The sequence below is a fragment of the Mesoplodon densirostris genome, chromosome 2 (genome assembly GCF_025265405.1).
Source record: "Mesoplodon densirostris isolate mMesDen1 chromosome 2, mMesDen1 primary haplotype, whole genome shotgun sequence".
NCBI classification, from domain to species: domain Eukaryota; kingdom Metazoa; phylum Chordata; class Mammalia; order Artiodactyla; family Ziphiidae; genus Mesoplodon; species Mesoplodon densirostris.
The window spans coordinates 114602107-114615237 of record NC_082662.1 but is presented as its reverse complement, the minus strand read 5'-3'; the positions used below and the strand labels follow the sequence as shown (position 1 = coordinate 114615237).

Below are 13131 nucleotides of genomic sequence, written 5' to 3'. Positions count from 1 at the left end.
TCGCCCTGGCTCATCTCACTGTTCACCCTCTCCTTCAGTGACACAGCCCGGAATGTCTAGATATTGGGTCGTGCCTCAGTTTCTCCCGCTTGCTCTCCCAGTCTCTAGGCGCTTGCATGCCGGTGTTCCTCCGGCGGCCCTCCCTTTTTTGCCCACCACGCCCCCTTGGTGGAGGCGGCTCCCTGTACCCCTAATTACTATCTGCGGGGTGTTGAATCTCGGCGAGGCGCCCCAGTGAGCGGAAAGGCGGGCGGCGCTGAGGTTACGAGAGCAAGGAGTCAGGCAGTGGGGACCAAGCTTTGGAGGAAGTCCCCTGGGTTATGCCCCGCACTGGATGGTCAGCCCCACGATCCTGCGGATTCCCGCAGCCTTCCCAATCCGGGTTCCAGGGTGCGCACCCTCTGGCGGATACTTTGGGGAACTGCGTTCCTGGAAGTCCAGGGTCCGAAAACCTGCCTGGGGCAGGAGGGGATGAAAAACCTAGGTCCCTTACCTGATCCTCCTCAATTCTCCCTGTCCAGGCATCCTCCCCAGTTTAGGAGGAAGCGATGCCTAGATGAGTAAACGGAGAAGCTGCCCAGGGCCTGGTGTATTAATAAAGAGAAAAAACATCTTGTCACCAGGCATGGGTCTCTGGCCCTCTTCAGTGTCCATGAGGGAGGTGAGGACTGTCATGTCAGAATCACAGCTTACTCTCCTGCACCTGAGTTGCGGCAGGACTTTCCGAGTCTGAGGCTTCAGGTTGGGCACACTCTAGATCCTGAGCTGGCTCTGAGTGCTCAGGATGGTGCAGAGCCACCAGCTGCTGGTGTGTGGCTGTGCTAAGTGTGGCCCTCCCTAGAGGGCCTACCACCAGCCATTGCTAGCGCTACAAGAGAAGATCAGAAGGGAGATATCAGGGTGAGTCCCTTAGCCTTCCCTCTGAAGGACTGGCGGTAGTAGTAAGAGAACTCCCTAAAGCAGTTCCTGGGGTGATAGACACCAGAAAGAAGGTGTCTTGGCACCAGAGCATAGCACTTAAAGAGGAGACCCCAGGAGAGCTTGGTCCAGCCTCTTGCCTTAGGGAATTATCTGAATATCTGTGTTTTGTTGATGAGATTACTAATGTCCAAACAGGTAATGTGATGTGCCCAAGAACACAACCTCTAAATGTCATTGTTTCAATGAAAAGAGTGGGTGGGGGGGAGGCAGGGGACAAAAGAGGAAGGGAGAACTTGGGCTTAGAGGAGGTTCACTGTCCTAAGAGGCCAAGAGAACTATTTAAAAGGAAGATCTGGGGACCAAGGGTTAGAGGCTTTAGCAGAGGGATGAGTGGAAGGACAGCACCAGGGGAGGCCGTCTCTCACCTGAAGACTTCAGGGCCCCAGCCAGCCACGTAGGTGAAAAGCCGTGGGTCGAGGTCCCAGGCAGGGTTGATTGGGAACCCACAGCTGGCACCCATGGATAGCCTGATGGCCAGGATCAGCAACCCCACTACCACAGGCTCCACACCCGCAGGCACTCCCTTGTTCCGTGTGTCCAGGATGGCTAAGATCTCCACAATCAGCATCCAGGTGCCCAGAACATTGGAGTGGACAGAGGCAGAGGGGCTCCCATCAGCTTTCAGGTGCTCCATCTTCCCTATCTCACCCAAGCACTCCAGGCTACCACCCCACGTCATCTGACTTTGTCCAACACAGGCAGCTGGGGAAGGTGAGGTGTAAACACAAATGCAACCCCACATCCCACCCAGAGCCTGAACAATAGGCCAAGGTCCTGGGGGACAAGGGCAAAGGTTGTGGCTCTCCCAAATCACCCCCTCATGCTTACGTGATCCAGGAAGCCATTGCTCAGGGACAGATAGGGGGCAGGGTAGGTGACAAAGATGGAGGCTGTCTCCTTGGGACCAGTCACTGTCAGGTTCCCACCTGTATAGTTCTGTAGGGCATCTGCAGGGTAGGGGGACAGCCAGGATTTCCAACTTTGCTCATTCAAAACTGCTCTAAGGCACCCTTGCCCATACACAGGTGTCCCCAACCATGTTCTCTCTGTTACCATGATAGAGAGCATACACCTATGCTCCAGAGGCACAGAAAGCAGAGAGCAACTGCACCAAGGAGTATGGGAAACTTGGCCCAGGGGAGGCATCCCAGGAGGCGTATGACCAGGGATAAGGCTGGATTCAGGTGGGCCCCTTCAAGGATCAAGAAAAGAAAACCAATATCCATTGTGTCACTGCCAGGCACTGTTACCAGGTAACACTGCTACTCCTCCCCACAACTCTTAAGACAAATGTTACTCTTCCCATCATATAGATTAGGAAGTTGAGGCTCAAGGAGTTTAAGCAACTTGTCAAGGTCACACAGTGAAGCCAAGTTTGATCCTGGGTCTGTCTGCTCTTTCTACTACAGCACTTGATGCAATGTGTGCCTGGGGGACGAGCAGGTGAGGTCCTGAGCAAAGATGAACCCCCAAGGGCTTAGGTGGGGGACAGAAGAGGAGAGCACTTAACCTTGATGCTTTGCCATAGATCTCCATCTATGTGAGTGGAGGATTAATGTGAAGAAGTGGGATGGCAAGATACAGAAAGGGAAGGGACTGGACTGGGCCAAAAGCATATCTCAGTCCAGGGCACTGGTCAAGCTCAAGGAGATAATGTCTATGAGTCACCAAAGGATCTGCTTTTTCACCATTACCACAGTCAAGTACACATCCTACCTTGTCTGATGACCAGACCTCACCCTCCTCACCTGAGACATTACCACTGATGTAGATGGCTAGCCTAACACCCAGAGAGCTAGCCAGAAACATGGTGAAGAAGTTGCCTTTGGTTCCTCCACTGGTGACAGCCTGGGCCAAAGTCCCCTGTATGAGGAGCTGGTAGAGAGAAGGAAGATGAGGAAGAGGGAAGCAAGAATAAGGGGCCTCGTGGACCAACAGGAGAGAAAGACTGGGAAGGTGAGGGGAGTGGCCAAGAGAGATGAATGGACTTGAGAGATCAGCAAGAAAAAGCAGAAAGAGGGAAGGGGAAAAAATGGGAGAAGCAGAGGAAGAGTAAAGAAAGGGGAGGAGGATAAGAGATGGAAAGGGACAGGCATAAAAATGAGGGAGTAGGAGAGGAATAAAAGGGACAAGAGTGGGGAAAAAGAGAAATGATGGAGAGTTGAAGCGGGACACCAGGAGGAAGAGATAAGGATGCTAGGAGGAGCCAGAAACTTTTGCCCACCTCCCCTCTTTCATTCCCCCAATTACTCTGCCTACTGTGAGCACAAACACACCCAGAAACTCTGGCCAGGCACTGCCAGGCCAGGAGGCTCTGGATCTGAAGCCGGTCCTTGACTTGGGCCAGGGACTGAGTGTAGGCCATGGTGGGGATACCTTATCTCTGGTTACCACTCCCTCTGTCTGCATAGGTGCACTGCTGCTACACAGCTTCTGCCTGTCAGGGGCAAAGATAAGGAAAAGACTTTAAAACCGATGATCTCAGTTACTGAACAGCAGCTAATGTCTGTCTGTGCATGAGTGGAAGCTAGGGAGGGAGAAGGTCTATGGGCAGACTCTGTGCACAACTAGAGCCTGGAGTTTGCCCAGCTTCTGTCTCCTCTGCCTCTCATCCCCAATCCTCCCAGGAGGAGCCTCCCCTTATGCTGACAAACTGGGAGGAGTAGGCTGCTTCATGTACATTAGTTCTCTTGGTCCTCAAGACAGCTGTGGAAAGTAGTATTGTACTATCGCTCCTGCTCTGCGGATGAGGATACTGAGAGAGCCTTAGAATTCCCCAGGCCACACAGCTAGTTAATAGCTAAGTTTGAATTCAAATGCAGGTCTTCTGACTCTCCCTCTGATATTCCACAATGCCTCTCATGTGGAATGTGAAGTCTTTCCCCAAACCATTTGGATGCTTGGGAAATTCAATATGCCTCGAGAGAGACTGGGCTGAAGACCACAGGCTGCAGGAATAAAACCCACATAAGGAATCTTGTACTTTGATGCAGCCTCACCTTGACTAGAGAATGCTCTGTCTTTGTGTCTCTTGCCATGGCTCCAGATGAGGGCTTCATGCCCACGCTGAGCTCCACCTCCCCTTCTCTGGATGCTTGCCACTCTTATTCTGCTTAAGACAGCCACTTCCTACTTCTTCATATCTCAAGCCTCTAATTAAGATTCATTCAACTATGAATCAAGCTCTAGACCCTGGGGAAACAGTGGTAAACAAAACATAGCTCCTGCCCTCCTAGAGCTGATGCTCTAGTAGGTGGAAACAGACAATATACAGATTTTTAAAATACTGATATAGTTTTTGAGGTTCTTGAGAGCTGGGCTATATAACCCTGGGGGCTCTAGCACAGTCCTGGGCACATCTCTGTGAAATAATACTACTTTACTGGCTTTAGCGGATATTATAGTGCTCCACCCAGGTCCCCTTTTCAGGGCTAATGCACCCACTCCCCAGCTGCTGGGAATAACAGATGCTGATAGCACTCAGCTGCTCCCCTCATGGCAGTGACTTCTGTGGCAGGAAACTGCTTCAGCCAAGATCACGTGTCCTCCTATAGGATCCACATCAATGAATGGTTGATGCAGGGGTTCAAAGACCGAGGGGAGTTTGGTAGCGTTATACATAGAACAGGATGCCGAGAGTGCCGGATTAAAGGAAGTGGAACATAAAGTTAGATGTGGAAGAAGTTATTGATAAGGGAACACTCTCCTGGGATTTAGGATTTAAATCCTGGCAAGATCCCTGGGATGTGGGGTGAATACACTTCTAGGAGGCTTGGGAAAAATGATAGCTCACGCTAAGAAAAGTAAAAATGCCTAAACAAGTCATTTACATTGATGACCATTATTGAAAAAAGGGAGAATACTCAGACATTTTGAGGATTTTTGGACAAAGGATCTGAACTAACATTGACAGCTGACAACCCAAAGCTGTACCACGACCCCTTGTTAGAGTAGGAGCATATGGGGTCCAGATAATAAATGGAGTCCTGGGCTCAGGTCTGGTTCACAGGATATTCACTGAGACCAAGGATCCACCAGGTGGTCACTTCCTTGATACCCCAACATATAATTGGAATGGACATTCTTTGAAGTTGCGGAACACTCATATTGGTTTCTTGACCTGTGGAGTAAGTGATGAAGGCCAATTAGAGGGCTGAAGACTACCTCACACCAAGATAATAAATAAAAACAATACCATATCCTAGGGTAAATGGAAGAGATTAGTGCCACCCTCAAAGATGTAAAGGACATAAGAGAGGTGGCCCCTTTCATACCACCAGTTTGGCTCCTACAAAAACCAGATAGATCATGGCAGATGGCAGTGGTCTATGGTAAAATTATTCAAATAGTAACTCCAATTGCAATTGTTGTGTCCCAAATGGTAACTTTATAGAGCAGTTTAATACAGCCTCTGTTTGGTAGTATGTAGCCATTAATCTGGTGAATATGTTATTTTGCATCCCAACCAGATCAGAAAGGAGGATCCCAAGGAGTTTCATCCACGTGGGGAGTCTAGTGATATACACCTGTGGTCTTACCCCAGGCCTATGTAAACTCTCTGGTCCTCTGTCATAACATAATCTGAAGGGAGCTTGACTATCTGGACATTTTGAAGAACATCATATTTGTCCACTATACAATGGACCCTTGAACAACACACGTTTGTACTCCTCGGGTCCACTTACGTGTGGATTTTTTTCATTAAGTATGTATTACAGTACTACACGATCTACAGTTGGTTGAATGCGAAGATGCAGAACCACATATACAGAGGGCTAACTGTAAAGTTATACTTGGATTTTTTTTTTTTTTTTTTGTCTGCGAGGCATGTGGGATCTTAGCTCCCTGACCAGGGATCAAAACCGCACCCCCTCCAGTGGTTAAGGCAAAGTCTTAACCACTGGACCTCCAGGGAAGTCCCTATACTTGGATTTTTGACTGGGCAGATGGTCAGAGGCCCTAACCTCTGCCTTGTGCAAGGGTCAGCTCTATATATAACATCATGCTAACCAGATAAGAAGAGGAAGAAATGGAAGTATATTGGAGGGCCTGGAAAGATAACATGTATTCAGAAGGTGGGAAACAATCCTATAAAGATTCAGGAAACTGCCACCTTGGTAAAGTTTTGAGAGGTCCAGTGGTCTGGGACATGCTGGATATCCAATCGGAAGTAAAGGACTGATTATTGCATCTCCTACCTTCCACCACTGAGGAAAAAACACATCACCAATCTACTTAGGATTTAGGAGCGATGTATTTCACACTTGAGAATACAACTCTGACCATTGAAGGCTGTCAACTTCGAGTGGGGCCAAAGCAGAAAAGGCCTCTGCAGACATGTGACCCAGCAGACCCAGTGAGACTAGAGTATCTGTAGTAGGAAAAGATACCATGTGTGGTTTGGCAAGCTCTAATAGGAGAATCATAATGTAGACCCACAGGGCTCTGGAGCAAAGCCATGCCATCTGCAGCAGAGATATACATACCTTTTGAAAAGCAGCTCTTACAGTGCCATTGGGCTCCAATAGAGACAGAGCATCTGATTACAATTCATCAAGTGACCAAGTAGCCAGAACTGCCCATCACAAGCTGGGCTCTGCCTGATTCTCCATGTCATTAGGAAGGGTGGGCCCAGCAAGAACACATTGTAAAATGGAAGTGACATCTTTGGGTTCAGGCATAAGCAGGGTCAGAGGGCACAAGCCAGCTGAAAAGTAAGTGGCCCAGACTCATGTCATTTACCAGGCATCTCTCCCTCAGCTCACATGACCCTATTGGGGATTGTCTTAGTCCATTCAGGCTGCTATAACAAAATACCATAGACTGGGTGGCTTATAAACAACAGAAATTGATCTCTCACAGCTCTATAAGCTGCTAATTCCAAGATCAAGGTGCCAGCAGATTCAGGGTCTGGTGAGGGCCCACTTCCTGGTTCATAGATAGCTGTCTTCTCACTGCGTCCTGACATGGCAGAAGGAGCAGGGAAGCTCTCTGGGTCTCTCTATAAGGGCACTAATCTGATTCATGAGGGCTCTGCCTTCATGACCTAATCACTTCCCAAAGGCCCCACCTCCAAATACCATCACATTGGGGGTTAGGTTTCAACATATGAATTGGGAAGGGGGGGCACAGACATTCAGTCTATGACAGGGATCCCTTGTGAAGAGGGATCAGAGAAGGAATAAGCTTGGTTCAGACATGAGTTGGCACGGTTTGTGGGTAAAAGCCAAAAATTGACTGCTGCTGCATTGCAACAAATCAGGAGTGGCCTTGAAAGACAGTGGTGAGGGGGAATCCTCCCAGGGGACAGAGATTTGGACAGTACATCTGGTCATCCACTTTGCGTGGAAAGAGAAGTTAAGAACATATACAGTCACAGCTGGCCTGGTTGTTTGGTCAGGGGCTTGAAAAGACAAAGAGTGGAAGATCAGGGACAAGAAAGTCTGAGGATGGACCTATGGGAGTAGTCTTGAAGTGTAAAGGTCTTTGTATTACATGTTAACGCCCACCAGAAAGCATCCATCACAGATGCACTGAACAACCAAGTAGGAAGAATGACTTAGCCACTGCCTGTCATCAGCCACCCACTTCTGAACAATGAATACACTGAGTAGAGTTAACTGGTGGTAGGACAGAGGTTATGCACAGGCCCAACAGTGTGAGCTCCTACTCACCACGGCTCAGTTAACCACTGCTGTGGCCAACGTGCAATCTGCCATTAACAAACACCAGCACTAAGTCCCTAAAACAGTGCTCTCGAGGAGAGGAAGCAGGCACTTAGGGACAAGTTAAGGGCACTAGATTCCCCATCACTTTTGACTGGGATTGACACATACTCTGAGTATAGGTTTGCCTTTCCTGCCCATAGGGTCTCAGCTAATATCACTCTATAAGGACTTATAGAGTACTTGATCCGTTAATATGGGATCCACATTATATAATTTTTTAAAATTTATGTTTTGGCTGTGTTGGGTCTTCTTTGCTGTGCGCGGGCTTCCTCTAGTTGCGGTGAGTGGGGGCTACTCTTCGTTGAGGTGTGCGGCTTCTCATTGCGGTGGCTTCTCTTGTTGCAGAGCATGGGCACTAGGGCACACGGGCTTCATTATTTGGGGTACGCAGGCTTCAGTAGTTGTGGTTCACGGGCTTAGTTGCTCCATGGCATGTGGGATCTTCCCGGACCAGTGATCAAACCCGTGTCCCCTGCACTGGCAGGCTGATTCTTAACCACTGCACCACCCGGGAAGTCTCTGAAAACTTATTTATTTATTTATTTATTTTTTATTTTGGCTGTGTTGGGTCTTCGTTGCTGTGCGCAGGCTTTCTCTAGTTGCGGCAAGCGGGGACTACTCTTCACTGCAGTGCGTGGGCTCCTCACTGTGGTGGCTTCTCTTGCTGCAGAGCACAGGCTCTAGGTGCGTGGGCTTCAGTAGTTGCAGCATGTGGGCTCCGTAGTTGTGGCTCACTCACGGGCTCTAGAGCACAGGCTCAGTAGTTGTGGCACACGGGCTTAGTTGCTCTGCGGCATGGGGGATCTTCCCGGACCAGGGATCGAACCCATGTCCCCTGCACTGGCAGGCGGATTCTTAACCACTGCACCACCAGGGGAGTCCCTACATTTACATCTTGAGTTTTTCTATCTGGTATGAGGGAATGTTCTAATCTACTTGTTTTACATGTGGCTGTCCAGCTTTCCCAGTACCACTTGTTGAAGAGACCAATAATGTTTTGCTAGTTATATTTTCCCTAAAATATACAAAAAATAAAAATAGGGCTTCCCTGGTGGCACAGTGGTTGAGAGTCCGCCTGCCGATGCAGGGGACACGGGTTCGTGCCCCGGTCCGGGAAGATCCCACATGCCGCAGAACAGCTGGGCCCGTGAGCCATGGCTGCTGAGCCTGCGCGTCCGGAGGCTCCGCTCCACAACGGGAGAGACCACAACAGTGAGAGGCCCGTGTAGCGCAAAAATAAATAAATAAATAAAATAAAAATAAAAACATAGCCAGTAAAGGAAGAAATATTTGCCCGTGTACTTCATCAAATTATCTCATGAACTACCCAATCATAGTGTTCCCACACCTAGGGAAGCAGTTTTTCCTCTACACTTATACACATACTTCCTTTTTTTTTTTAATCTAATGCATCCATCCCCATGTAGAAATTTCCCTGGAATTATCACTAGTTATCTTATCTCTTCATAAGGAAAATCATCTTCTAGAGGTACCTGACCCTTACTTATCAAAATCAGGTTTTGGAAGTAAAGCAAAAAATTAAGAAACAATTTTTTGTGGGCCAAGTTAATTTGGGAAGCCCTGGATAGTGTGAGAAAGTGGAACAGCCATGACAAAGCCAAGACTAAGGAATTAGCATAAATAAAGGTTTTATTGGTCAGTCTGGGTGAGTGACATACTGACATACCCCCAATTCACTGTTCCACACACCCAAGGTGCTGACGTGGCAGGAGAACTAAGCTCATTGCTGGTGAGCAAAGGGTGGGAGGCAGAAAGAACCTAAAGGCCTCTGAGGATTAACAAGGCTACCGGGACCCGAACCAACGTCCTAGGAACAAATCCAGGATGGAAAAGGCATCATCCAGGGATGGAGGTGTTGGTGATTCTGGACCTAAGGAAGAAAGTGATACACAGAGGCTAAATGAAAGAGACTAGACAGGGGCAAAGAAGAGGAATAATATTAAAGGGTAGGAGAGTTAAGGGTTTCCCTTTCCCAAGGAATTAAGAAATGGATCCCTTTGATTCATACTCTTTACTTACCATCCCTAGGAGAGCCACCTGCTTCTTGATGGGTTACTGTGGTCTCTTTCCGGCCCTCACTGTCCACCACAGTCCGGCGCTCCTCTACTGTCTACAAGGAGAAGCCCCCACCATATTCCTAACATCACTAAAGGTGAGTTAACTGATTTCTTTACATAGGTCTCCCTTTCCAGAACATTCTCTGACCATAGTTCCCTTTACCCGTCTCTCCCAACTCACCCCATCTGGCTTAGTGATCTTAGTCACAGAGACGCTCTTGAAATAGGATTTGGGCTGGGGCTGCAGAACTGGGCCAAGGCCCTCTTCGGAAACCTGGGTATCAAGATCTAGAAGAGCAGAGAGAGGAAAGAAGAAAGAAGGAGTCCAAGGGAAAGAAGGGAACAAGTGCGGCAGGAAGAAATTTCAGGGAGGGAGAACGAAGGGCTAGTAAATGTCCTTTCCCTCTCAACTCACCATTGTCCTCTCTGGCTCTAGAATGGGGGGTCACAGGCCACGTATCATCAAACTGCAGAAGAAGCCAAAGTAGGTCAAATGACACCTTTCAATCAAATTTGAGGGGGTCACAGAACCCAAACTATTTCCAAGTTCCAATACTACTTTTCCTCAGGAGAAATAATCCCAGCCAGGATAGCTTTATTTACTTACACCTTCCTCCTTCCTACCTGTTTTATGTATCCCTCTACCAAAAAGCATTCCTCAGCTGATACTTTTCTGTCCTCCCTCAAGAAGTCTGCTTTGTCCAAGAATCATTTAGACCAGCAATTTTTTTTAAACAAAAAGCAGAACTCACATTTCCCCCCAAAGAAAATCCTACAAGAAGCTTAATACAGAAAACAGATAAATACATCAAGTGGAGGGCCTAGGACTCCAACCCAAGACTGTTAAGATTCCAACAAGGTTTCCAGTCTTTGCAGTCAGTTTTCTCCACAGGCTCCCACTTCAGGCCCAGATGTACTCACCCTATGAAAAGGTCTCTGGGAGCCCCAGCCTGGTGCTGGTTTGGAGGAATCAGTTCTTGTATCACTCTCCAAGGCCCCACGAAAGATCCTAGGCTGGTGACTATCTGGATACTTAAGCATTGAGTCCCGAAGCGTCTGTCCTTCCTGCCGTCTCTCACCAGATGTCTCTGACTCAGGACCTGGAAGTTCTGCAGAAAGGTGGCAGGTGGATGCTGGGGACTTGGACTCTTTTAAATCTCCTTGAAATCATCCGTTTTCTCACACTTCCCAACCCCCAACTACTCTCTGCAGGTTCCTTTTTTCACCCACCGACCCAGCAGAAACCACAGGTTCTCCCCCGGGGCATCCACACACCAGGAGGGCGGGAAGGCAAGGTCCAGGCCCCCATCTCGCTGAAGATGTTATTGAAATCCCGTACTAGGTCATCAAAGCCGAAGTTATCGTGGAAACGCATCCCTCCTCCTGGGCTGAAGCTGAAGCCGAAGCCAAATTCCTCGGGGGGCTGGGGACCCTCAAACCTCGAGCTCCCACGGCCCCACGTGACTCCTTCTTCTTCCTCATCATCCTCATCTTCATCGCGAGTCATCCCTCCAAAAAAGGGATCTCTGTGGCTAGGGGTGGAGGCAGATCGGCCAAGATTTCAGCACTACTTAAACATAAAATCAGCTAATGGGTGAGACAAGAGTTGCGATCTAGGAAGCTGAAGTGAGGGTTAAGAGGCCTGGCCATCGGGTTTGTTTTGTTTTTATCAGTCAGTCCTCACCTCGCGGCTCCCCCAAACGCTTCCGCTCGGCTTTTCTTCACTGTTCCCCAGCCCCTCCCTTCTCTCCCAAGGTCCTGCTCACTTGCTCAGTGTTCTCTTCCCCAGAACCCTCCCTTCTCTCCCAAGGTCCTGCTCACTTGCTCAGTGTTCTCTTCCCCAGAACCCTATTGTCTTCCCCACCCGCGCCCCTGTTGCATCACCGCAGACTGCAGAAAGGTTTAAGCGGCTGTCTCCTCTCCTCTTAACGACCGCCCTGGTTACTGTCGCGGAGCGAGTGTTCAATGTTGACTTCCGTTCTCTCCGCAGGAGTTGAAGAAGTAGGGAAAAGGATGTTTTTCCAAAAATAGGGTGTCAAGGGTCAAGCTCCCCTGAGGATCCCGCCCCGCCTTCTCTGGCCCGGACCCGCTCTCACCTCCGAGGTCCAGAAAAGCCGAAAAAGCCCCGAAAGAGGTCAAAGAGGCTCATTCCCGCAGTGGGACTCGAACCTTCGAACCCCACAGCTGGGGGCAGCCAGAGCTACGCTGTCGGAAATTGAGCGAAGCGTCAGACCACGCTACCGGAAAGCAAGCCTGCTATCGGACACTGTCGTAAAACGACCGTAAGCCGGACTGGGTGGGGGGCAGGGCGGACGGGCCTATCACGTTCCAAAGGCTTTCTCTTTTACTCTGTTTCCTGTGAAGGGAGCGGGCGTACCGAATTTTCATTTTCCAACGATCACCTGCCTCCTAAGCCAATTCTCCTTCCTGCCGATCAACCCGCTCCACAGGGTGTTTCGAGGGTTTGACACTGGATGGCACCGGAGGCAGCCGCCAGAGGGCAGCCTACCCGCACAAATGAACCGGACCGAGACCCACCCTCACCGCCGGCTCACCACACCCATGGACGTCTTCCTTCTAAACCCACCTCGCCCCTTTCCTCCGTCCAGTTTGTTTCTTGACTGATACAATTAAGTCTAATATTAGAGGGATGGACAAAATGCTGCATTAAGCTTCTTCTAGTATAGTGACTTCCCCAGAGTTGAGTAAAAGATTAAGACAGAGGAACGCGTGGATTTAACTCCATCTCTCCAGCTATTAAGGAGTTTGTCATAACTATAAGGGATTCTCTTAATTCTTTCAGGTAGGGTCTGCAACCACCAGGATATAGACTTTGTAAGAGAGCAAGGGAAATCTACTGAAGTGTCTTGGGAGAGAATCTGGGGCTGTAAGTATCCCCTTTTTCAGGTCACTGACTTTAAAAGCCTCCCCCTCCCTGTGTACCCCCACCTCCATCCCAACCCTGGCCTTGCTCTAGACTCCTTTTCAAGGGGTTGGATATTAGCTACTTGAAGTGAAAGCACTCAAGAAGTAAGAACTACTGCTTCAGTTTTGCTAGCCAACAGTGCATGTTGCCCTCATTTCTTTCCAGTTCATTTGCCTGGATCCATCTAAATTAAATTTTGATTCTACAAAGCCATTTCTTTCAACTCCTGCTTAACCCTCTCCCTTTCCACCCAATATCTGCTATCCCTCCACTGCCTAAAATCTGCTGAAGATCTGGAGGAAATGGAGACTTGCAGTGATTCTTTCCAGGCACCACGCTGTGTAATTCTTGGGGGGTGGGGGGAGGGAATGCCCTCAAGGGCAAGACTAGCACATTAAGGTCAGAGGAGTTCTTAAAG

The 13131-nt window shown here is 49.1% G+C and overlaps 2 protein-coding genes across 4 annotated transcripts; both read right to left on the bottom strand.

The window, feature by feature from the left end:
- Positions 1–682: 682 nt before the first annotated feature.
- Positions 683–3346, bottom strand: AQP10 (aquaporin 10). The gene is given in 9 exon segments (XM_060088006.1): positions 683–849; positions 852–868; positions 1347–1568; positions 1814–1928; positions 2035–2102; positions 2104–2173; positions 2730–2856; positions 3241–3267; positions 3269–3346. Coding segments are annotated over 9 exon segments (891 nt in total).
- Positions 3347–9341: 5995 nt separating this feature from the next.
- On the bottom strand, positions 9342–12019 carry HAX1 (HCLS1 associated protein X-1). Of its 3 annotated transcripts, none has more exons than XM_060090621.1 (7): positions 11884–12019; positions 11063–11319; positions 10709–10896; positions 10203–10254; positions 9969–10075; positions 9750–9840; positions 9342–9600 (listed from the first exon to the last, which is right to left on the bottom strand). In XM_060090621.1, exons 1-7 carry the CDS (start codon positions 11934–11936, stop codon positions 9515–9517), a joined length of 834 nt encoding a protein of 277 aa, XP_059946604.1. In that variant the 5' UTR covers positions 11937–12019; the 3' UTR covers positions 9342–9514. The 3 variants fall into 3 exon arrangements, with proteins under 3 accessions (XP_059946604.1, XP_059946605.1, XP_059946606.1); XM_060090622.1 differs by lacking the exon at positions 11884–12019 and adding an exon at positions 11672–11873; XM_060090623.1 differs by lacking the exon at positions 11884–12019 and adding an exon at positions 11472–11574.
- Positions 12020–13131: the final 1112 nt, after the last annotated feature.

What these genes read in the sequence shown, in the direction of transcription:
- HAX1 (XM_060090621.1), bottom strand. Translation starts at nt 11,936, where the DNA reads ATGAGCCTCTTTGACCTCTTTCGGGGCTTTTTCGGCTTTTCTGGACCT. An exon ending in CTTGCCTTCCCGCCCTCCTG is followed by an intron (nt 10,897 to 11,062) that starts GTGTGTGGATGC and finishes ACCTTTCTGCAG; the next exon opens with AACTTCCAGGTCCTGAGTCA. An exon ending in CCCAGAGACCTTTTCATAGG is followed by an intron (nt 10,255 to 10,708) that starts GTGAGTACATCT and finishes CTTCTTCTGCAG; the next exon opens with TTTGATGATACGTGGCCTGT.